The 23,338-nt window shown below is 38.6% G+C and overlaps 1 protein-coding gene across 1 annotated transcript in view; it reads left to right on the top strand.

The window, feature by feature from the left end:
* Positions 1 to 23,338, top strand: part of Ssh2 (slingshot protein phosphatase 2) — a 220,943-nt gene that overhangs the window by 141,205 nt on the left and 56,400 nt on the right. Inside the window, exons 3-5 of the mRNA XM_042690953.1 lie at positions 2,537 to 2,640; positions 10,384 to 10,448; positions 18,725 to 18,846. Of these exons, the coding sequence (XP_042546887.1) occupies positions 2,537 to 2,640; positions 10,384 to 10,448; positions 18,725 to 18,846 (291 nt within the window). The remainder of the gene's footprint in view (positions 1 to 2,536; positions 2,641 to 10,383; positions 10,449 to 18,724; positions 18,847 to 23,338) is intronic.

The following is a 23,338-nucleotide window of genomic DNA, read 5'->3' on the forward strand; positions in this document are numbered from 1 at the left end:
TAAAGCAAAGAATTCACTTAGATATGCTTTATTTAGAATATAAGAAATAAAGACAGAATGATATTACAGAACTCCCCAAACCAGGAAGTTAGTTTTTAAACTACTGTTAGTCAAAGAGAAACTGGCTGTGTCTCACAAAAGGAATGAATGAAGTGTGCTTGGCTATTTTAAGTTCTCAACAAATATACTTCTTTTGTCGATACAGATAACTGCTTATTTACTAGAAACCATGTGCTCAAAGCTGTTATTTTGCCTGGTGAATAGGTAGAATATTAGCCCTATTTTTTCAAAAATATTTTCAGTTAGTAAAACAGATAGTTGCTATGTTGGCAGAAGTGTGAATTTCATTTCCTGTCTGTGGTGTACCCCTCTCATCCTGTCACTCAGACATTTTGTTTTAGCCTGTTCCCGTAATGTGAGTGAACAGTGACCCATAGCACAGTGGTATGTGCACACCACGGATGTAACAAGAGACAGGGCTTGTGCAACAGACCACAAGAGAGCAATTCTTTATTTAAAGATGAAAACAAAATCAAAACAGCCCCTCCCAGCAAGCATGCAATTTTTTTAAAGTGGTGTCTGTAGATCCTTATGTTTTGTTTTGTTAGAAGATCTGTTCTAATCTATTTGGCAATTTACCTTAAAAGCTTTTTCCACCTTACACCACTTTATTCAAGGATAGAATTGAGTCAGCAACTGACAGCATTACAGAGGTGATTTAAGTTCATAAAGTGATGTTAATTCATCATAAACAATTTTTGTGCCAGTATTGGGGCTTGAATTCAGGACATCAAGCTCTCACTGGGCTTTGACATTACCACTTGAGCAATGCCTCTAGTTCCAGCTTTTTGCTGGTTAATTAACAATAAGTGCCTCAGGGATTTGGCTCCTCTAAGCCTAGATCCTAAGATATCAGTTTCCTGAGTAGCTAAGATTACAGGCATTATTCATTTTAATGTGGTAAGAATTAAATTCTTAAATATATTTAATTTTTTTAATACCATGGTAATTGTACATATTTATGCTGTAAAATACAATTTTAATACATGTATATAATATTTAATGACCAAATCAAGGTAACTAAGATATCTCTCACCTCAAACAATTAACATTTCTTTGTTCTGTGAACATTCAAAATCTTCTAGCTAAACTGAAATGTGCAATTGTTGTCAACCATAGTTACTGCACTATGCTATAGAACGTATTAAAGTAACTCTTCACGGGCTCCTATGGCTCATGCCTGTAAAACTAGGTACTCAGGAGGCTGAGATCTGAGGTTCATGGTTCAAAGCCAGACTAGTCAGGAAAGTCCATGAGACTCTTATCTCCAATTAACTACCCGAAAACCAGAGTGGTACTGTGGCTCAAGTGGTAGAGCACTCACCTTGAACTGAATAGCTGGGGGCCAGCGCCCAGGCCCAGAGTTCAAGCCCTACAACTGACAAAAAAAAAAGAAAAGAAAAAAAAATGAAGTAACTCTTCGTATATAGCTGTACCCTGTATAGGCATCAACATCCTGTCTACATCCTCTCCTCTCCCACATCTTTCCTAAAATGTTCAGCTAAGAGGCCGGGAAGGTAGCTCAGTGGTAGAGTGCTTGCTTTGCATGCATGAGGCCCTGGGTTCTATTCCCTAGTACTACATAAGCAGAAAAAGGCAGAAGTGGTGCTGAGGCTCAAGTGACAGAGTGCTAGCCTTGAGCTAAAGAGCCCAGGAATGGCACCCAAGCCCAGAGTTCAGGCCCCATGACTGACAAAAAAAAAAAAAGAAAAATGTTCAGCTAATAATCTAGTGTGGTATACCTTTTAAACACTAATTTTTGTACACTCTGGATCAATTGTAACTAAATGTTAAAATGTTTCTCCAGTCAAAATTATTGATAACTAGATCTAATAATAACTAATTTATTAAGACTTATTACTATAAGTCAGATATCACTTTAGGTAGCCATATTCTGATTGACATTTCACAACAGCCTCATTTTATTATCCTTGTCTACAAGACAAAGAAATCTAGGCTCAAAAATATTTACTCAGGAAGCAGCAAAACTTCAGATTAAGGGAGCTTGATTTGAGTGTTTGTGTTGAGCCTTTAAATCTAACTACTACCATGTAATATATACAGAATATTCTAATTTTGTTTTAGAACATTTTCTTTACAGTAGCTAACAGTATACAATAAGTAGAGTCACTTCTGATTTTGTATTACTTCATTTTAAGAAGTTGGGGGGCTGAGAAGGTGGCTCAGTGGTAGAGCACTTGCCTTGCATGCATGAGGCCCTGGGTTCGATTCCTCAGTACCACATAAGCAAAAAAAAAAAAAAAGCCAGAAGTGGCACTGTGGCTCCAGTGGTAGAGTGCTAGCCTTGAGCTGAAGAGCTGAGGGACAGCACCCAGGCCCAGAGTTCAGGCCCCACTACTGGACCCAAAAACGAAAACAAACAAGTTGGAACTTTGGAAAACAATCCTAAACTAGGTCTTCATCCTCTAATTTTGCTCCTTAAGTAATTATGTTCTTTTAACTTTTCTCCTTATAGCATCAGCGAGAGCTTTTTAACTGTCAAAGGTGCTGCACTTTTTCTACCACGGGGAAATGGCTCATCCACACCAAGAGTCAGCCACAGACGCAACAAGCATGCAGGTAAAGCTGCGCATAAACCATTCTTTTCTCAACTACTTTGGCTTTTGTTTTTTTAAAAAACAAAAAACTCATTATCTTGCCCATGTAATTGTAACCCCTCTGTAGAGTATTTTCACAATAAAAAAAGACAAAAACAAAAACAAAAAAAACCTGAATCCTCAGTTTCCAACAGTGAGATAAAGTGTTATCCTATGCTGTAGTCACTTTCTTTCATTCTCCCAGACTGTTACTCTAGCACTTAGTAGACAGAATATCTTACACATAGCAATTTTTTGTTGGAATAATTAGGAGGAGGTATAGAAATACCAAGGAATTAGTATATCACATATTAGGACCAAGCCTGGTTGTGTATACCTGTAATCCCAGCACTCAGGAGGCTGAGGCAAGTATATGAGTTGAAGGCCAGCTTGGGTTACATACAAGACCTGGGTTGAGTTAATAATTTTTTAATTAATTAAAATTTTAAAAAATTAATTTTTTAAAAGTTTAATGTTTTTTAAATAAAATTAAAATTAATTTATTTTATTTATTGTGGGTGTATGTTGGTTCTGGGGCTTGAACTCAGCACCTGCACTTTCCCTTAGCTTTTGTGCTCAAGACTAGCACTCTACTACTTGATCCACAGCTTTATTTCTAGCTTTCAGTGATTAGATTAGACTTTTCTGCCCAGGCTAGCTTCAGACTTCAGTCTTCAGATCTCAGCCTCTTGAGTTGCTAGAATTACAGATGTGAGCCACTGGTGTCCAGCAAATTACCTGTTCATATATGACAGTCTGCATTTTGGTAAAATAAAAGACTAGATATTTAATTCTGGACTTTGATAAATAAGGAGTCCTCAAATAATTCTTCAGTAAAACCAGAATGTAAAACTCTGGTTTTAAAATATCCAGTAACAGTAGTGTATACATTGTTTTCCCTTACATTGGAAATTCACCTGGAGTGATGAGGTTCCAAAAGACAGAATCATAGGAAATGTATTTTAGGAAGGGAAGTTCTTCATTATGGGCTATCCACAGTTTAGGAAGGTAACCTGATTCTTCTCTTATATCAGCAAGCCTTGTTTGTGTCATTTTGAGGAAAAAAGAGAAGTCAACTTGAAGACAATATTCTTGACCAATACTAAACAAATAAGTGGTTGCTTGTCATAAATGTGCCACTTTGATGACTTTTGACCTCCTGAAGTAGAAGAAATTACAGCTTACTAGGAAATTCAGTGTGTAGGTCAGAGGTGAAAGGCAGAAATGCTGAATTCTAATGAACCAGTAGCTGAGTTTAACACTAGACAATATAATTTTAACTGTTTTAGTAGCTGCACTAATTCTTGTTGGGGCCTTTATCTAGTACATTTGTTACAGATGTAGCAGACTGTAATTATAATTAATTTTGTTAGTATTTTATCTCTCCATTTTTTAAGTAAATGTGAATAAATTTAAAAGTTAGCTTATGTTGTACTGTCTAAAACCTTCTTTAGTATCTACCACCAGAGATGGGGAAGGGGAAGAACGTGGAGAGGATGCTTCTCCCAAAATTTGAATACATAAAGCAAGTAGACCCAACTAAACTTTGTATTTTATCGTATCGGTGAGGATATTTATCACTTATGGTAAAAAGAAGACAATGATTGGTTTAAATCTACCTTGACTGATTAAGATGATGGGTATAGTGCTTTGTAGAACATAATAATAAGTGGAGGAAATGTGGCTTTTAAGGTTTCTGACCCTGGTTGGCCTTTTCTTGGGTCAAACTTCTCATTGTAATCCTAACTACTCAGAAGGCTAAAATCTGAGGATCACAGTTCAAAGCCTGCCCTCCCAGAAAAAAATCCATAAGATTCTTATTTCCAATTAACCACCAAAATGCTATAAGTGGATCTGTGGTTCAAGTGGTAGAGCACTAACCTTGAGCACAAAAGCTCAGGAACAGTGCCTGGGCCCTGAGTTCAAGCCCTGGTACCATCTTCCTTACTACTCCCCCCTTAATTTAAAAAAAAAAAGTGCCAGGCGCCAGTGGCTCACGCCTGTAATCCTAGGTACTGAGGAGGCTGAGATCTGATGATCTCAGTTCAAAGCCAGCCTGGCAGGAAAGTCCGTGAAATTCTTATCTCCAATAAACACTCAGAAAACCAGAAGTGGCGCTGTGGCTCAAGTGGTAGAGCTCTCCCCTTGAGCTGAAGAGCTGAGGGACAGCACTCAGGCCCAGAGTTCAAGCCCCACAACTGAAAAAAAAAAAAAAAGTATGCAAGACAGAAAAAGGATGTAAGGCATGGCTCAATGTGAAGGAATGGCCTTGCCTAACAAGTACAAGGCCCTGAGTTTAAACATTAGTACCACCAAAGAACAAAAACTTCCACACCTAACTACCACCAGGATTGCCATTTATTTCCTTTGCACTAAAAGGAAACGCAAATTAAACACAAACTGAAAGGACTTGATTTGTGATCCAGACCAAACTAGATGAGCAATGTAAGTATAAACACAGTTCACAAAAGCTATACTTTCACATAAAGTGAAACTGCCTAACTAAGCTCACAGAAACCGAAAGATGACGGCAAAATGAAGAACAGATCTTAGACCTGCTATTTCCATGCAATGGTGCTTTCTTATGCACATTTTTCCCCTTAGGATCTATCTTGAACTGGTTATCTTCTTTTAAAATCTGGGCTACATTTAAAATATCCAGATACTATTAAATAATTTAAAAATTGTATTATTGGTGTATGAATGTCTTCCAATATCTTAAAAGAAAAAGAAGCCAGGAGCTGGTGGCTCACATCTGTAATCCTAGCTACTCAGGAGGCTGAGATCTGAGGATCATGGTTCAAAGCCAGCCAGGGCAAGAAAGTCAGTGAGTCTCCAATTAACCACCAGAAAACTGGAAGTGGCACTGTGGCTCAAGTGGTTGAGCACTTACCTTGAGCTAAAGAGCTGAGTGACAGTGCCTAGTCCCAGAGTTCAAGCCCCAACAGGAAAAAAAAAAGAAAGGAAAGTGATGGGCAATCTTTAGGACTGGAGATGGTGGTTCAAGTAGTAGAGTACCTACTTAGAAGCTTTTAAGGCCCTGAGCTCAAAACCCATGCTGAGGAAAGAAAGAAAAACTTGTAAAGAAGTCTTTAAAATCAAGCTGAAATCTGAATTTAGCCACTAGCAGTGAAATGTATGAGAAAAATCTAGAAGAGGGATTATTAAGAATACTGGAATTGCCTTTGATAGTGTCTGCAGAAAACTAGAAAACAATTCTTAAAAGTCTGCTCTTTAACTGGATTGTAACATGTAACTAATAGCTTTTATTTTTTTTTTAATATTTTACCAGTCCTGGGGCTTGAACTCAGGGCCTGGGCACTGTCCCTGAGCTTCTTTTGTTCAAGGCTAGCATTCTACCACTTGAGCCATAGCACCATTTCTGGCCTTTTCTGTTTATGGTAGTACTGAGGAATTGAACCCAGGGCTTCATGCATGCTAGGCAAACACTATCACTAAGCCACATTCCCAGGCCACTTATTGTCTATACCTAATATCTATCTCCTCACACTTGTTTTTTTTCTTTTAACAGATTTATTTACCCACTCAAAGTATATGTTCATTAGCTTTTAGCATATTTAGAGTTATACACCTATCACCATACTAGAACATTTTTTTTTTACCTTCATTAACAAATATTGCCTATGTCCCTTCTTCCATAAAACTTGCCATACCCTATATAAACTACTTGTCTTCTTTCTTTTGTGTGTGTTCCAGTCCTGGAGCTTGAATTCAGGGCTTAGGCACTGTCCCAAGCTCAAGGCTAGTGCCCTGCCAGTTGAGCCATAGCTCTACTTCTAACTTTAATTAGAGATAAGAGTCTCACAGACTTTCCTACCTGTGCTGGCATCGAACTGTGATCCTCAGATCTCACCATGAATAAATAGGAATACAGGCATAAGCCACCAGTACCCAGTCACTAATCTGTTTTTGTCTCTATTGATTTAAGTATTTTGGATATTCTATATAAGTGGACTCATAAAAGTGGATTGTTAACCAGGTGTGGTGGCCCAAGCCTGTAATTCTAGCTACTCAGGAGACTGATATCTGAGGATTGAGGTTCAAAGCCAGCCGAGGCAGGAAAGGCCGTGAGATCTTATCACCAATAAACTACTCAGAAAACTGGATGTGGTATTGTGGCTCAAGTGGTAGAGTTCTAGCCTTGAGCTGAAGAGCTAAGGGACAGCACCCAGGCCCAGAGTTCAAGCCCCACCATGGACAAAAAAAAAGTGGATTGTTGAGATAGGCCTCTTGCACTCAGCATGTTTTTAGTGATCTTCCATGTCTAGTATATAGCACTTTGGATTTATCACATTTTATTTACCTATTGGTTAGTTGATAAACATTTGATTTGCCTCCACCTTTGACCTATTGCCAACGATACTGTATGAATATTTGTGTTAAGTTCTTGTTTGGACACGTTTCCATTTATACATAGGAGCCCATGCTGCATCTTACATATGAGACTTCTTTTAGTTGCATCTCTGAATTTGAAATGTAGTAGAATGGCCAAGCCAAGAGATTCTTTTTATCTTTTTTGTGCTGCTATTGGAACTTGAACTCAGGGCCTCTCACTCTTGCTTAGCGTTTTCTTTCAGGGCTGATGCTTTGCTGCTAGAGCCACAACTTCACTTTTAGCTTTTCTGTGGTTAATTGGAGATAGAATCTCTCAAATTTGTCTGACTGGACTGGCTTCAAACTTCAGTCCTCAGATCTCAGCCTTCTGAGTAGCTAGGATTTCAGACATGAGCTACCATCACTCAGCTGTGATGCTCCTTAAATTTGAAAGGTTAAAGATTCTGCAAAAATAGAATTGGTAAAAAGCTGTCATTGAAATGACATGGCAAGGAAGGCAAGAAAATTATTCTTTTTTGTTTTGTTTTTTGTTAGTCGCGGGGCCTGAACTCTGGGCCTGGGCGCTGTCCCTCAACTCTTCAGCTCAAGACAAGTACTCTACCACTTGAGCCACAGCACCACTTCCAGCTTTTTTTGTTTATATGGTGCTGAAGAATTGAACCCAAGGCCTCAGGCATGCAAGGCAAGCACTCTACCACTGAGCCACCTTCCCAGCCCAAGGAAATTATTCTTTAAGAGAAAGAGGAAGGAAGGCCTTTCAGACTTGCTCACATTTGAGACAAGCATATCTGTTTGCTAATCTGTCTTTTTTCCTGCCTCTTTATTTCTTGCACATATGAAGCTAGGCACCAGTGGTTCATTCCTATAATGCTAGCTATTCAGGAATCTAATGCTTACAGTTCAAAGCCAGCCCATGCAGGAAAAGTTTGCAAGACTTTTATTTCCAATTAACCACCAAAAAAGCTGCAAGTGAAGCTGTGGCTCAACTGGTAGGGTGCTAGCCTTGAGCAAAAAATATCTCAGGGACAATGCCTAGGCCCTGAGTAGATTAGTGGTTCTTGTATGGGAAGGTTTATGGAAAGAAGAGGGAAATAGAGAGTAAATGCTAATGAGGGTGAAAAATGTTCAAGAGTTAATTGTGGTGATAGTTTTGCAACTCTGAATAGACTAAAAGCTAATGGCATCTGTGATTATATGTATAAATCACCTTAGACTCCTAAAAAATACCTGGGTCTAGTGGGCAAGAATAAAGATTTTGGTTCTCAGATTGTCATCAGTAATGATAGTACATTATTTAATTGTCTTCTGTTAGCCAGAGCCTCAGATTTCCTGATATAAAATAGGAAATAGAAGAAAACTGATAATACTATAATAAAAAGCTTGTTTGTTTTTTGTAGTTTTTTTTTTTTGGTCGGTCGTGGGGCCTGAACTCGGCCTGAGCACTGTCCCTCAGCTCTTCTGCTCAAGGCTAGCACTAGTGCGACGTCTGGCTTTTTCTGCTTATATGGTGCCGAGGAATAAAACCCAGGGCCTCATGCGTGCAAGGCAAGCACTCTACCACTGAGCCACCTTCCCAGCCCATACAAAGAAAATTTTAGCTTTGTTTTATAAAATGTGTAAGAATAAGTAGTCAGGTGCAGTGGCTCACAACTGAAATCCTAGTTACTCAGGAGTCTGACATCTGAGAATCTATTCCTAATTTACCAACAAAATGCCAAACGGGAGATATGGCTCAAGAGGCAGAACACCAACCATGAACAAAAACAGCTGAGCAAGAGCTCAAGGCCCTGAGTTTAAACTCAGTACCAGCATATGTACGCGGAGGAGGAGGAGAAGAAAAAGAGGGGTTAAATGAGTGAAAAGAGGAAGAATGGGAGAATGCAGACCTAATCTTTAATGTATACATGTGAAAATGGAACTATGAAAGTCAAAGGGGACAGGTTGGGCTGGGAGAGATGGAGAATAATGAAAGTGTGGCCTTGATTGCATTGTAATCATTGTATTGCATTGTAATCATTGAAATCATAAACTGACTTATTGAATTGAAACCCTTTTAGACAACTTCTTAAAGGTAATTATAAAAATGAAAGAAAAAGAACAAGAGACGATTCAAATAATATTTAGCTATTTTAATGTACCTAATATGTTCAGAAGAATAGGTATCTCTAATCTCCTCCATTTGATATATACGCCCTTTAGTATCAACCATTAAAGTGGAAATTTTTTTAAACTACTGACATTATTCTAGATTGAATCTAACAATCTGAGGTTAAATGTAACTGAAAATTATTATTAATAATAATAAAGGGCTGGGAAGGTGGCTCAGAGGTAGAGTGCTTGCATGAGGCCCTGGGTTTGATTCCTCAGCACCACATAAACAGAAAAAGGCACTGTGGCTCAAATGGTAGAGTGCTAGCCTTGAGCTGAAGAGCTGAGGGACAACGCCCAGGCCCAGAGTTCAAGACCCATGACCAAAAAAAAAAGAAAAAAAAAAAGAAGAACAAAATTAGTAATAACAAGAGGGCTAGCTTTTTAAAACTTAGGAGTAGGGCTGGGAAGATGGCTCAGTGGTAGAGCGCTTGCCTTGCATGCCTGAGGCCCTGGGTTCGATTCCTCAGCACCACATAAGCAAAAAGAAAAAAGCCGGAAGTGGCGCTGTGGCTCAAGTGGTAGAGCGCGCTAGCCTTGAGCTGAAGAGCTGAGGGACAGCGCCCAGGCCCAGAGTTCAGGCCCCACGACCAGACCCAAAAAAAAAAAAAAAAAAAAAACTTAGGAGTATTCTGTGAATATTCTCTTTGCTAACTTCAGTTTCCTGAAAGCATAGCCAGCCAGTATTGCCTCTGCCCAACAGTTTCACCAATGGATCTTTCATTGTACAAAACTAAGATTGTCTTGGGCTTGGGAAGGTGGCTCAGCAGTAGAGTGCTTGCCTCGTATGCATGAGGTCCTGATTTCAATTCCTCAGCACGACATAAGCAGAAAAAGCCAGAAGGGACACTGTGGCTCAAGTGGTAGAATGCTAGCCTTGAGCAAAAGCAGCCCAGGGACAGTACCCAGGCCCTGTGTTCAAGCCCAAGGACTAGAAAAGAAGGAAGAAGGAAGGAAGGAAGGAAAGAAAGAAGGAAGGAAAGAAAGAAAGGAAGGAAGGAAAAAACAATTGTCTCAAGTATACTTTTCCTAGGACAGACTAAATGTAAATATAAACACAGTTTATTCTGCTTAAAAATAAATTAATCATATTAATTGATTTCTGAGTCTGAGTCTTCAGTGAAACAGAACTTTATTGCTTTATAAATTACTAGAGAGAAGGAATCCTGTCTGTGGTATTAGAATGGAGAATACTTACTCTTTCTTTTATAAATTTCAACAGGCGATCTCCAACAGCATCTCCAAGCAATGTTCATATTACTCCGCCCAGAAGACAACATCAGGCTGGTAAGTTAATTGTATGATCATAACTCTTCCTCAAAAGACTATATAAAGTAGCCAATATTAAACTGTCATTTTATATTTCAACACATTGCTGGAAGCTATATGGAATAGAAAAGAAGAATGTTATGTCCTCATCATCCAGGAGCTTAGAATTTGTGGGTATAAACTGTTGAAGAGTGATGTAAAATAATAACATTCAAGAGTTTGATAAGCACAAGTTTGTAAGTTACTGTCCATAGTAACAGTTGCAGAAGAGAAAAAGGAGAGAAAAATTAGGAATTTGACCTAGTTGAGAAATGTTTCCTTTAGACAATAACGTTTGAATGGATCTTGAAAGATGATGAAATTTGGATTGCCTGAAAGAAATCATTCTAGATGAAGTTATAACTTAAGCAGAAGCACCCACAGGAAGGGATAAGGTGGGAGTGAAATGACTACATATGATGCTGACCTCAGAGTCACGAGACTAGAGCTTGAGTCCTTGCTAACCAGGTGATGTTAGACAAGTTACCTTAGGCTGTTTGTGTTCTTTTCCTCATTTCCTAACAGCTTCTCACAGTTGGCAGGATCAAATGGGCATGAAAACATTAGAGTGTAAAATTCTGCCTAAATATGAGGATTATTGTTATATAGGGAAGATAGAGACCAGAAGACATGGCAGGCAAATATGAATTTAATTCTTTAAAGGAGTCAAATTGACAGCTCATAAGCCAAAGATAAGTTTTGTTTGGATCACAGTGTTTTTTTCAATGTTAGAATTTTAAAGCTGAGTGGTTTCATATAAAAATTCAGATTTGAGGGGAGGGGAAGGGAAATAACAAAATGCTGAAATAAGGATACAAGTTGACCCATTGTAACAATAAGATATACAAGACACTATGTTGAAAACAAACTTTACAATGTGGTAGGGGAAAAACAAAGAAGGAAGTAACAATGCTTGATAGAAAATGTACTCATTACCTTACTCATGTAACTGTAAACTCTCTATACAGTATCTTTATAAAAAAAATACAAAAAAATTCAGATTTGAGTTTTCAGAAGTCAAAGTTTTCTGACAACACTGAGATTTTATCCTCACATGGAAATCAGAGCTAGTCTGAGGTGGAGAGAAACAATATGTAGGTTCTTAGTTTACCATAACTTTGTCAGATCCTATTGCCTCTCAGACACTTAAATCAATTGTCATCTGTCATCATTTCTTGGACTGTTTTTTCTTCAAAGAAAAATAGGAAAATGATGTAAATATGATTCTTTGTATAAATAAAAAGTACTACCTGGGTGCTGGTGGCTCACACCTGTAATCCTCACTACTCAGGAGGCTAAGATCTGAGGGTCGCAGTCCAAAGCCAGCCTGCGCAGGAAAGTCCATGAGACTCATCTCCAATTAACCACCAGAAAACCGGAAGTGGTGTTGTGGCTCAAAATGGTAGAGTAAAGCCTGGCACTGGTGACTCACTCCTATAATCCTAGCTACTCAGGAGCCTGAAATCTGGCTCAAACCCAGCCCAGGCAGGAAAGTCCATGAGACTCTAATCTCCAGTAAACCACTAGAAAACTGGAAGCGGTGCTGTGGCTTACATGGTAGAGCGCTTGCTTTGAGCTGAAGAGCTGAGGGACAGTGCCTAAGCCCAGGGTTGAGCTGAGGGACAGTGCCTAAGCCCAGAGTTCAAGACCCATGACCCACCAAAAAAAAAAAAAAAAAAAATAGTAGAGTACTAGCTTTGGGCAGAAAATGCTCAGGGACAGCACCCAAGTTCAAGCCCCAACAACAACAACAACAAAGTATCTCATTTAATATTTAGATGGCTTACTTTATTGTTTTGTATGTTTTGCCTGACCCTTAAATTACTAAGTACAGACTGTACCTCTCCCTCCTCAGTAAACAGTTGTGAAACATTATAGGTTTTTGAGCCAAGGAGTGACATGAGACAGCTACAGGGAAAGATTACCCTGAAGCTAATATGAAATGGAGAAGAGGAGGAAGAGGCCCATGAGATAGTTACTGAAATCACCAAGAAGTCTGGTCTCAAGTCTTTCTAGATTAGTTAATTGAAATTTTATGAAAGCTATAGGCAGGTTAAAAATAGTTGGTCTTTATGTCTAGTAAGAGAGTTAACGAGGAGAATATAAGCTTGTGGACAGTTGATGATCAGTCTTTAAATTCTCTAGTAATCACTGATTCTACATTCACTTAATCGTTTTATGTTTAAATTTTGTTTTATCCGGGGCTGGGAAGTTGTCTCAGTGGTAGAGTGCTTGCCTTGCATGCCCGAGGCCCTGGGTTCGATTCCTCAGCACCACATAAGCATAAAGAAAAAAGCCGGAAGTGGTGCTGTGGCTCAAGTGGTAGAGCGCTAGCCTTGAGCTGAAGAGCTGAGGGACAGCGCCCAGGCCCAGAGTTCAGGCCCCACGACCAGACCCAAAAAAAAAAAAAAAAATTTTGTTTTATCCTTTCTTTTGAATGCTGCCTCCATGCCTTCTTTTTTGTCTTTTGTCTAAATTAGTTTCTATTCTAATCCAAAATTAAGATTATATACATTTAAATAAAACGTAGTGACACTATAAGACCCTGTCTCAAAAAAGGGAATAGGTGAAGAGCACAGTTCTTTTTGTTTGTTTGTTTGTTTGTTTTTTCCGGTCATGGGGTTTGAACTTTGGGCTTGGGCGCTGTCCCTCAGCTCAAGGCTAGTGCGCGCGCGTGTGTGTGTGTGTGTGTGTGTGTGTGTGTGTGTGTGTGTGTGTGTGTGTGTGTGTGTGTGTGTGTCCTTCAGCTCAAGGCGAGCGCTACCGCTTGAGCCATAGTGCCACTTCTGGTTTTCTAGTGGTTTATTGGAGATAAGAGTCTCACAGACTTTCCTGCCCAGGCTGGCTTTGAACTTTGATGCTCAGATCTCAGCCTCCTGAGTAGCTAGGATTATAGGCGTGAGCCACTGGCACCCGGCCAAGAGTGCAGTTCTTACAGCATTAATATCCTCTCTCTCTCATCAGTATTAGAGTTTGAACTCAGGGCCTTATGCTTGTTAGGTAGTTGCTCTATCACTTGAGCCATACCTGAAGATTTTTTTTTTTTTTTGGGGGGGGGGGGTCCAGTTGTGGGGCCTGAACTCTAGGCCTGGGCGCTGTCCCTCAGCTCAAGGCTAGTGCTCTAGCGTGTGTGTGTGTGTGTGTGTGTGTGTGTGTGTGTGTTCTACCGTGTGTGTGTGTGTGTGTGTGTGTGTGTGTGTGTCCTGAGGCTTGACTGTGTGTGTGTGTGTGTGTGTGTGTGTGTGTGTGTGTGTGTCCTGAGGCTTGACTGTGTGTGTGTGTGTGTGTGTGTGTGTGTGTGTGTGTGTGTGTGTGTGTGTGTGTGTGTGTGTGTGTCCTTGGATGCTATCCTTGAGCTTTTTTGCTCAAGGCCAAAGCTCCACTTTCAACTTTTTGGTGTATATTTGGAGATAAGTGTCTCACAAAATTTCCTGTCCAGGCTGACTTTGAACCTCATTTCTCAGATCTCAGCCTCCTGAGTAGCTAGGATTACACGCGTGAGACACTGGTGCCTGTCTTGAGCCTCTAAATATTAAAATAATTTACCACATGAGACTTATGAGAACATGAAGGATACAATTAGAAAGGCAAACCAAGAGATTAAATCTTCTCTTTTCCTACTGAAATATGCAGTTTCAAGCTGCTTTATATTTATAAAATGAAAACTCACAAAATATATCTGATGCCTCTGAATTAATTCAGAATTCAAATGACAAGCCATTTACCGTTGTTTTGAATTGTTACAAACACATAGTTATTATGTTTCAGATTATTGAGTGAGTCATCTTCAAGAAAATGAGTGAATGCATTGTATAACTTTAGACAAATTAGCACTTTTCTAACTGAAAGGAACACTTGTAGTCTCAAAGCAAAGGCTTTTGTTTTAGTTAAATTTGGAATGCTAAAACTCTTATCTTGGGACTTGTGCATAAGGTTAAAAGTTTGATAGTCAGCTGAAAGACTAGCCTTTATTTTTCTTAATCCAACCAAACTCCACGTTTTGCTAACACATTCAAAATGTGATTAAAAAAAAAAAAATTCTTTACCTACAAGGGACTCTGCTTTCCAAATACAGGTATCAAGCATTAACTATAGTTAATACTTAGGAAATCTTTAATTGATAATGTAAGGAAATAGTTTTATAGTACTTCAATAATGTTCTTGACTAGAGCTGAGGTCAAAGAACTGCAGGATAATTTAAGAAAATGAGAATGAAGGGCTGGGAAGGTGGCTCAGTGGTAGAGCGCTTGCCTTGCATGCATGAGGCCCTGGGTTCAATTCCTCAGCACCACATAAGCAGAAAAACCTGGAAGTGGCGCTGTGGGCTCAAGTGGTAGAGTGCTGGCTTTGAGCTGAAGAGTTCAGGTACAGCATTCAGGCCCAGAGTTCAGGCTCCATGACCGACAAAAAAAAAGAAAATGAGAATGAAAAGCTTTTGTTCAAATGAAAAGTTTATTTCTTTCTTCGTGTAAGTGCATTGGAATTTAGGTTTAGATTTTGATTTGATTTTATTTTGATTTTGTTTTCCCAAATGGGATAATTCCGAAAGACATAAAGATAAAATCACCTATCCTATACTCTAAGAAAGCTATTCTTGGGGGGTGGGGGGGTGTGGGGGGGGGAGGATGGGATAGGAAGGGGAAACAAAGGAGGAGGCTACAATGCTTGATAAGAAATGTACTCATTATCTTGCCCATGTAATTGTAACCCCTCTGCACAGTATTTTCAAAATAAAAAAAAAAGAAAGAAAGCTGTTCTTGGCAATTTGAGTACATTATTCTTCCAGTCTTATTTTGGTGTTTGTATATGAATATAGGACAGAAGGACAAAGGAGGGAGGTGTAAACTAATCTGTAAAAGCATAGCTAGTATGTTTTGCCTTTTTTTAAATAAAAATAAGATACTGTTTTGTAACAATCTTTCTTTATAATTTATCAAGGCTATTTTTCTTTTTTTTTTTTTTTTTTTTTGGGTCTGGTCGTGGGCTGAACTCTGGGCCTGGGCGCTGTCCCTCAGCTCTTCAGCTCAAGGATAGCGCTCTACCACTTGAGCCACAGTGCCACTTCTGGCTTTTTTCTTATGTGGTGCTGAGGAATCGAACCCAGGGCCTCATGCATTACAAGCCAAGCGCTCTACCACTGAGCCACCCAAGGCTATTTTTCTATGTAAATAATTTTTATATGGGGGTTGAGTTTTTTGCCTAGGCTAGGAATCAAACCTAGGGCTTTGGTATGTGCAAGGCAAGTGTTCTACCACTGAACTACATCCCCAACTCTTAAATCACGATTTTTATTGCCATAAAGAATTTAATTTATAGATTTTTAACACTAAAAAGTTCATAGAGACAGAGTTTTTAAAATCCAGATTTCCTCCATCTTTAATCTATTTTTTTGAAGACAGTGTTTTTTATTCATGTCAATCTGAAGTCTATTTAATCTTAGGCTTGTTGACTTTGCTTTGTTCTTTTGGCTAGAATTTAATATTTACATACTTTTGAAACCTTTCCCTCTGATAGATTGGGTGAACTGCCTGTCTAGACATTGAGTCTTTATAATGTGGCTTCCCTGAGGATAAACACCGCATGCATGCAGAGGCATGATGTGTAGGACTCTTGATGAAGAGAAATTAAAGGCAAAGGTGTACTGTAAACTTAAGCAGAAGTATTTCCTGATATTAGATAATGGTGATGAGAGAAGTTCTTGTACAATGTGGAATATATAGAGTAAGAATTTAAACTAGGGCTGGGGATGTAGCTTAATGGCAGATGTTTGCCTAGCATGCATGAAGCCCTGGTTCGATTCCTCAGTACCACATACACAGAAAAGGCCAGAAGTGGCACTGTGGCTCAAGTGGTAGAAGCACTAGCCTTGAGCAAAAAGAAGCTCAGGGATAGTGCTCAGGCCCTGAGTTCAAGCCCCAGGATTGGCAAAAAAGAAAGAAAGAAAGAAAAGCTTTACCATTATTCTTTGAAGCTTTGAAAATAGTGTGCCTATTTTTAGGAATAAGCAGAGGTATATCTTCTTCATATGAGAAGCAGAAATGATTTCTCTGACCTACCTCAGCCCTAAGATTAACTAACTCTAGTTCATCTAACACTTATAATAGGATTCCAAATTTAGGCAATAAATGGACTTTCTTGTAATAATTTTCTCAGTTGCTATTGTTGACATGTTTCAAAATCTACAGTTAATGTTTTGTTGAGCAATTAGAATGGAATACACTAGTGTCGTACTTTCAAGCTGAAGTACAGAGAACTTCATCTTGCTAATCAAACTTATCTCAACTGTATTGTGCCAGCCATTTATTCCAAAATTCTGGAGACTGAAAAAAATACTGGAAATGCTTCCTCCTCCACTATTACCACTCCTCCCCAACTCCTATGTAGTCCAGGCTAGACTAAAACTTGCTTCTGTTTCCCAGGTACTAGGAATATAGCTAAATTAGATTATTAGATTTTGCTAATCTTCTTGACAACAGAAAAATATGAGATTAACTACCAGTAGATAAAAGTATAATATTAGATACTCATTTATGCTTTGGGCTTATATAATGTTGCTTAATTCGGTCATGGGGCTTGAACTCTGGGCCTGGGTGCTGTACCTCAGCTCTTCAGCTCAAGGCTAGCGCTTTACCACTCGAGCCATAGTACCATTTTCTGCTTATGTGGTACTGAGGAATCAAACCCAGGGTTTCATGCATGCAAGGCAAGCACTTTACCACGGAGCCATCCTTTCAGCTAAATGTTGCTTAATTCTTTACCTAGAAATTGAAAACTCTAGAAAGGTTCTGTAATTTTTTTTTTCCATGCTAGGGATCAGACCCAGAGTGTTGTGCACATTAAGCATAGTGCTCTGCCACCAAACTCTATCTTCAGCCCTTGAAAGGTATTTTAACATTTCCTCTGGCATTTCAGGATTAACTATTATAGACACTATTAGAGATCAGTGATAAATCTCCAGAATTCTCAGTTTATTCTTCCATCTAAGAAATTTAAATAGATCCAAGATGTGCCTATGGGTATTTTTGGGGGGGGTGGGAGAAGGAGGAACAGTACTTGCTAAGTGCTTATTCTACCACTTAAACCATCCCTTCTAGTCCTGTTCCTGTCATGTTCAGTAACTGGTCCTTTCCCATGTTCTTGATGTATAAATCAGTACAAATCTTACAAGAGATAACTGTTTGCGCTCCAAACACCAAAATATTCTTGGTGCTCACTTGGCCTGGTACTTTGCATTATTGGTAATATGTATGAAGATTATGTGGGGTTTTGGTTTTTTTATCAGCTTACTAGCTAATCAGTTGCTACTGGTTTGTATAGGATAAATTGTCAGAAGCACAGTTCAGTTGTTCCCATGCCATTTGTGTTTTAGCCTGGCCAGTAATTTTCAGAGCCTTGACAGAGAATAAAGAGCTTTCTAAGCCATTCATAAAGCTGAATGGTTAGTTCAAAAATTGTCAAAGCTTGCCCACATTTAATATGTAATAATACCTGATAACTTGTTTATAAGAAATTCTAGTTTCCCTGTACTGAGTTTTCTGGTTAATTTCTGGTTAATATGTTTATCTTAATCAGAGAAAGAGTCATTGCTGCCTTTCAACCTACCTTGTGCATTTACTCCCGTCTATCTTATGTGTTTAATGCTTTTTCCTTGATCCTAATCAACTAAGTCTATACCGTAGTTGGTTTAAATGTTAGCTCCTCTTAGCTTCCTGTAAAGTGGATTTGATTTTGAATGCTCTGTTCTTCATGGAAATAAAGTCAACAGTATGGCTCTCTGTCTTGTGCAGTTGGCATCAGAATAATGGCCATTACAGTCTGGTTGTGTCAGCACTTACTACAAATAAGCTTAATGCAGCCAATTCTGCTTGTTCATGCTTCCGTAGCTTTTCCTTAGGCGTATCAGAATACACAAAGATAGCTATGAGAGTGTCACCTCTGCCTTGCTAAATGGGTCATTTGATTTCTGTAATTATTTTTCTCTTTGGAAACTTTGGACTAGTGATAGAATTATAGAGGAGATTCCAAGAATATCAACCCTTAAAGAATTCCAAATAGAAATTTCTTTCAAATTTCTGACAAATATCTTATGGACTAGAACTGTTTCTCTTTTGAGTTAGCATATAATTTGGGAATTAAATTTAGATGTCCTAACTGTAGGCTCTGCTGATTCCCTTTGAATGTTTTAAGATGCTGAAGGAACAGTGTTAAAATCTCTTCTAAATTGCATAATTTCTCTGATTTCTATTATCTTTCAGGCTGTAAGACTAGAAAGCACTTACCAGAATCGAACACGCTATATGGTAGTAGTTTCAACTAATGGTAGACAAGACACTGAAGAAAGCATTGTCCTAGGAATGGATTTCTCTTCTAATGACAGGTATAGTACCATTAAAAAGAAGGATGGGAAATCTCCTTTTTTAAATAACCTGTTCCAGTCACATTTTAAGCTACCATAAAAATATCTTACATGGTCTGCTTTTAAATTCAAGGTATTATAAAACTAGAGTAGACCTTATTAAAATGTGTAGCTACAGTTTTAGAAGACAAGCATGTTTAATGAAAGTCTTTGGTTATGTATTCCTAACTTATGAGTCAGGAATGCCTTACCTTTCTCTCATCTTTAGATACTAATGATATAAAGCAAATAATCTAAACTTGTATCTCCAGGAAGAAAACTGCATTTTCATGGCAAACTACTGTGTTTTAATTAGTAATGATTCACTTCGGCAATTTTAAGGCATATGTTTTCCATAGTAGTTATACCTGTTGTTCTGGTTTCAAGAATTTCCACTTGAACTTCAATTTCATATATTTACCCATGGCCTTAAATTTTGGTTTTATTAAATCTTATGGGTTTTTTTCTTCTTCATAGTTAAAAATGGGAAATGGTTCCTTAAATGCAAAGCAGAATCTTTCATATTCATGTATTTTTAGACTTAGTTGTATTTCATCTCCTATGATTACCTGGTTTTTTGTATCCTTAAGGTTTTTATTTTCCCCATTTTTAACCTTGGAAAGATTGTGGAATGTGGCTGCTAAGCAGATCTTTACACTTTGAGATAATAAGCTTCAGGAAATCCTGCCAGATGTCTCAAAGCATTGACTTCCTGGTTTAGGACTGGAATGGAACTGTAGAATAGCTAGGGGTGTGACTGAAGCCTAGGGGAATTTAGCCACAAACAGAGGAGAAAAATGGGAGTGATTCTGATTGTTCCCAGTGTTGGGGGGCAGGAGAATTATGCATTGTCACTAGAAGTTTCTCAATTCAGACTTGAGTTTGTAACTAGAAATCAACCTTAAAATTACTTGTGGGTTCACAGAAATTACAAGGCCTGAGTTGTTAGCTTGTACACCACTTACCACATTTAATTATATGCTATGAATATACACAGGTTTGTGGTTTAGGAAGCTTTCTCCTGCAGTTTCAACAACTCCTGGAGTTACCTAAGCAACAGACCTTTCAGTAACTATTTTTCCATAAAAGCACCTACTTGTCTACATTCATTAGGATTTTAGGACCTTTGATTTGGGTTTTTATCTGTCCAGATCTGTACTATCTGTTAGCATATTTGCCAATAATCACCTGTGTTTATTTAAATAAATAAAAAATAAAATGAAGGTAGGTATGGTAGCACAAGACATTTGTAATCCCAGCACTCAGGGTGAAGGAAGCAGGAGGCCATCCTGTACTACGTAAACCATAAACAGATACATAAACAAAATTCAGATTTCATTTTCTTGGTCATAACTAGCCACATGTCAGATACTCAGTAACAACATGTGAGTGGACCCTATATGGGACAATACTTCCATTACTTCACAAAGTTCAGTTGAGTAACACTGCTCTTCATTTGTATTTCTTTTGTTCAGTTCTTCCTAACCCATCCCTTTAAGAAATCCCTTTAAAACAGGAACTAGAGTTGCTGTTTCAGTTGAGTCTTCTCTTAAAGGCGACAGGCAGTAATTGCATATTCTTTTGGCGTTTAGTGTGAGCAATCAAGATGCCTGGTCTTACCTTTTTCATTTTTTTTTTTTGGGGGGGTGGGTCCAGTTGTGGGGCCTGAACTCTGGGCCTGGGCGCTGGGCTGGGCCTCAGCTCTTCAGCTCAAGGCTAGCGCTCTACCACTTGAGCCACAGCGCCACTTCCGGCTTTTTTCTTTTTGCTTATGTGGTGCTGAGGAATCGAACCCAGGGCCTCATGCATGCAAGGCAAGCACTCTACCACTGAGCCACCTTCCCAGCCCCACCTTTTTCATTTTATCCTAAAGTTTACCAGAGAGTTCATGTAAAGTTTGCCAGCTAACAGTATTTATCCTCAGTGAACCACATCTATCTGTTGTATAGTTATGCTGGATTCCTATCTCACAAATGCTACTAACAAAACTTTAGTTTGGAGAAGACATAATTGGACATGAAAATGTAGAAACTAGTTTTTATTATGTTTGGCAAACCTAATATGAAATACATGTACATCTGTTTGAACCTACTAGACAATTACAAAATATCATGTGTTTCAGAATACTAGTACTCTCAGGGATAGAGCCATGACTCAGTGGTAGAACTTCTGCATACCAAGTACAAAGTCCTGAGTTCAAATCCCAGCACCACAAAATTTTTTTACTTAAAAATAAAAAAAAAAAAAACACCAATACTGGAACTCTGATTATCTATGAAGGAATTTGTCTCAGAATATGAAAACTTGCTGTTTCAAAGCTATTAAAAGCCAGATTATTTATAATAAGTACAAATTGTTTCTAAGGTATGTTACAGCTAATTCAACTTAGTCTGTTTTAATATACAGCTACAGCGTGACCTTAGTTTTTTAAATGAACTGGATGTGTTTCAAGTTATAAAACAATAGAGCTTTGTAGCCTGGATTTGATTTGTTTTTTTAATCTCTCTTTGTACCCATAATATCTTGAATTGTCTGGTATGCAGTAGGCATAAATGAAGATTCTTGAATGAAATAAATATCTATTAAAATAAGTAGCTATACTTTAATCTAAAAAGAAATCCCATGACACTCAGGTATGCTTTATAAAAACAACAGGTGTGCCTAATTTAGTTCACTCCTTCCTGTTGTATGAAAAAGCTGATAATTAATGTGGGAACTAATAGGAGAGAGAAAGGTGAGTGAAAAGGGTGAATGAGGGTGAATATTGTAGATGTTCTTTATATACATGTATGAAAATAGAACAGTGAAACTTGATCAAGTGTTCTCTGAAAAGTGGGGAGAGGGATGAAGAAGAATAACAGGGTAAATCTGAGTAGGGTGTATTATGTACATAAGTGGTAATATCACAATAAAAGACATTCCCTAGTATAGTTGATGTATGCTGCTAAAATATCTTAGTAAAATGTTTAAAATAAATAGAAATTATTGTTATGTTTAGGTACTCTCACACATTTTTTATATAATGAAGAAGGCTTATTGTGGGAAGACGGGGCAGGTGGTGCCTGTTTGGGGGCTTGAACTCAGGACCTAGGCACTGTCTCTGAGCTTTTTTGCTCAACACTAGTGCTCTACCACTTGAGCCACAGTTCCACTCCTAGCTTTTTTGGTAGTTAATTGGAGATAAGAGTCTCATGGACTTTTCTGCCTTGGCAGGCTTCAAGATCCTCAGATCTCAGCCTCCTGGGTAGGATTATAGGCATGATCCCAGTGTGATGACAGATGCCTATAATCCTAGCACTTGTCTCAAAATAATAAAATAAAAAGAATTTGTATCCCAGTTTTACAAGTGAGAGACCAAGACACAAAATATTTAAGTAGCTGGGCGCCGGTGGCTCACACCTGTAATCCTAGCTACTCAGGAGGCTGAGATCTGAGGATCGCGGTTCAAAGCCAACCTGGGCAGAAAAGTCCGTGAGACTCCTATCTCCAATAAACCACTCAGAAAACCGGAAGTGGCGCTGTGGCTCAAGTGGTAGAGACTCACCTTGAGCTGAAGAGCACAGGGACAGAGCCCAAGCCCAGAGTTCAAGCCCCACGACTGACCAAAAAAAAAAAAAAACACAACACACATTTAAGTAATTTGCCTAAGCTTATATAGTTAGTGCCAGGACCCAGTTCCAAAGCCCATCTTAACATCTTTCTATCACATCATGCTGCCTCTCTATATATGGTGAGAGGGGCTGTGTGTTTTGGGAGTCTTTTAGAGAATGCCTAGAGGGAAAGAATTTGAGCTTTTTATATCACTGTCTTATAAATGGCTACTATCTAAAAAATACTCCAGGTGATTACTACAGACTTGCTTGTAGGTATACTAACACAGGATAGAGAATGAAACTCATTTTCAAGGATTATTTCTAATATCAAGAACTACTGGATTTTATTTTTCTTTTTTCCCCTCAAGCACTGAGAATGAACCTAAGGCTTCTTTTTTTCTTTGTTTTTTGTCGGTCATGGGGCTTGAACTTGGCCTGGGCACTGTCCTTGAGCTCTTCAGCTCAAGGTGAGCACTCTACCACTTGAACCACAACACCACTTTTGATTTCCTGGTGGTTAATTGCAGATAAGAGTCTCCCAGACTTTCCTGCCCAGGCTGGCTTTGAACTGTGATCCTCAGATCTCAGTCTCCTGAGTAGCTAGGATTACAGGTGTGAGCCACCAGTGCCTGGCTGAACCTAAGGCATCTTCTGGGCAATGACTCTACCATTGAGTTATGTCTTTAATCTCTGATTAAATTTTAGTTAGATTAAATTTTAGTACTTTAGTATACTAGTGTACTATACTAAAGCTACTCCTTTGTTGGATGTTGACATTCCTAGTCAACATTTGGGCAGTCTAGTACATAGTTACCAATCACATTTTCCAGACATGGTGATAAGTGTCTATGTTCTAATCTAAGCATTTGGGAGGCTGAGGC

Source organism: Dipodomys spectabilis, unplaced genomic scaffold (genome assembly GCF_019054845.1).
Source record: "Dipodomys spectabilis isolate Male_0828 unplaced genomic scaffold, ASM1905484v1 ptg000004l, whole genome shotgun sequence".
In the NCBI taxonomy this organism is placed as follows: Eukaryota; Metazoa; Chordata; class Mammalia; order Rodentia; family Heteromyidae; genus Dipodomys; species Dipodomys spectabilis.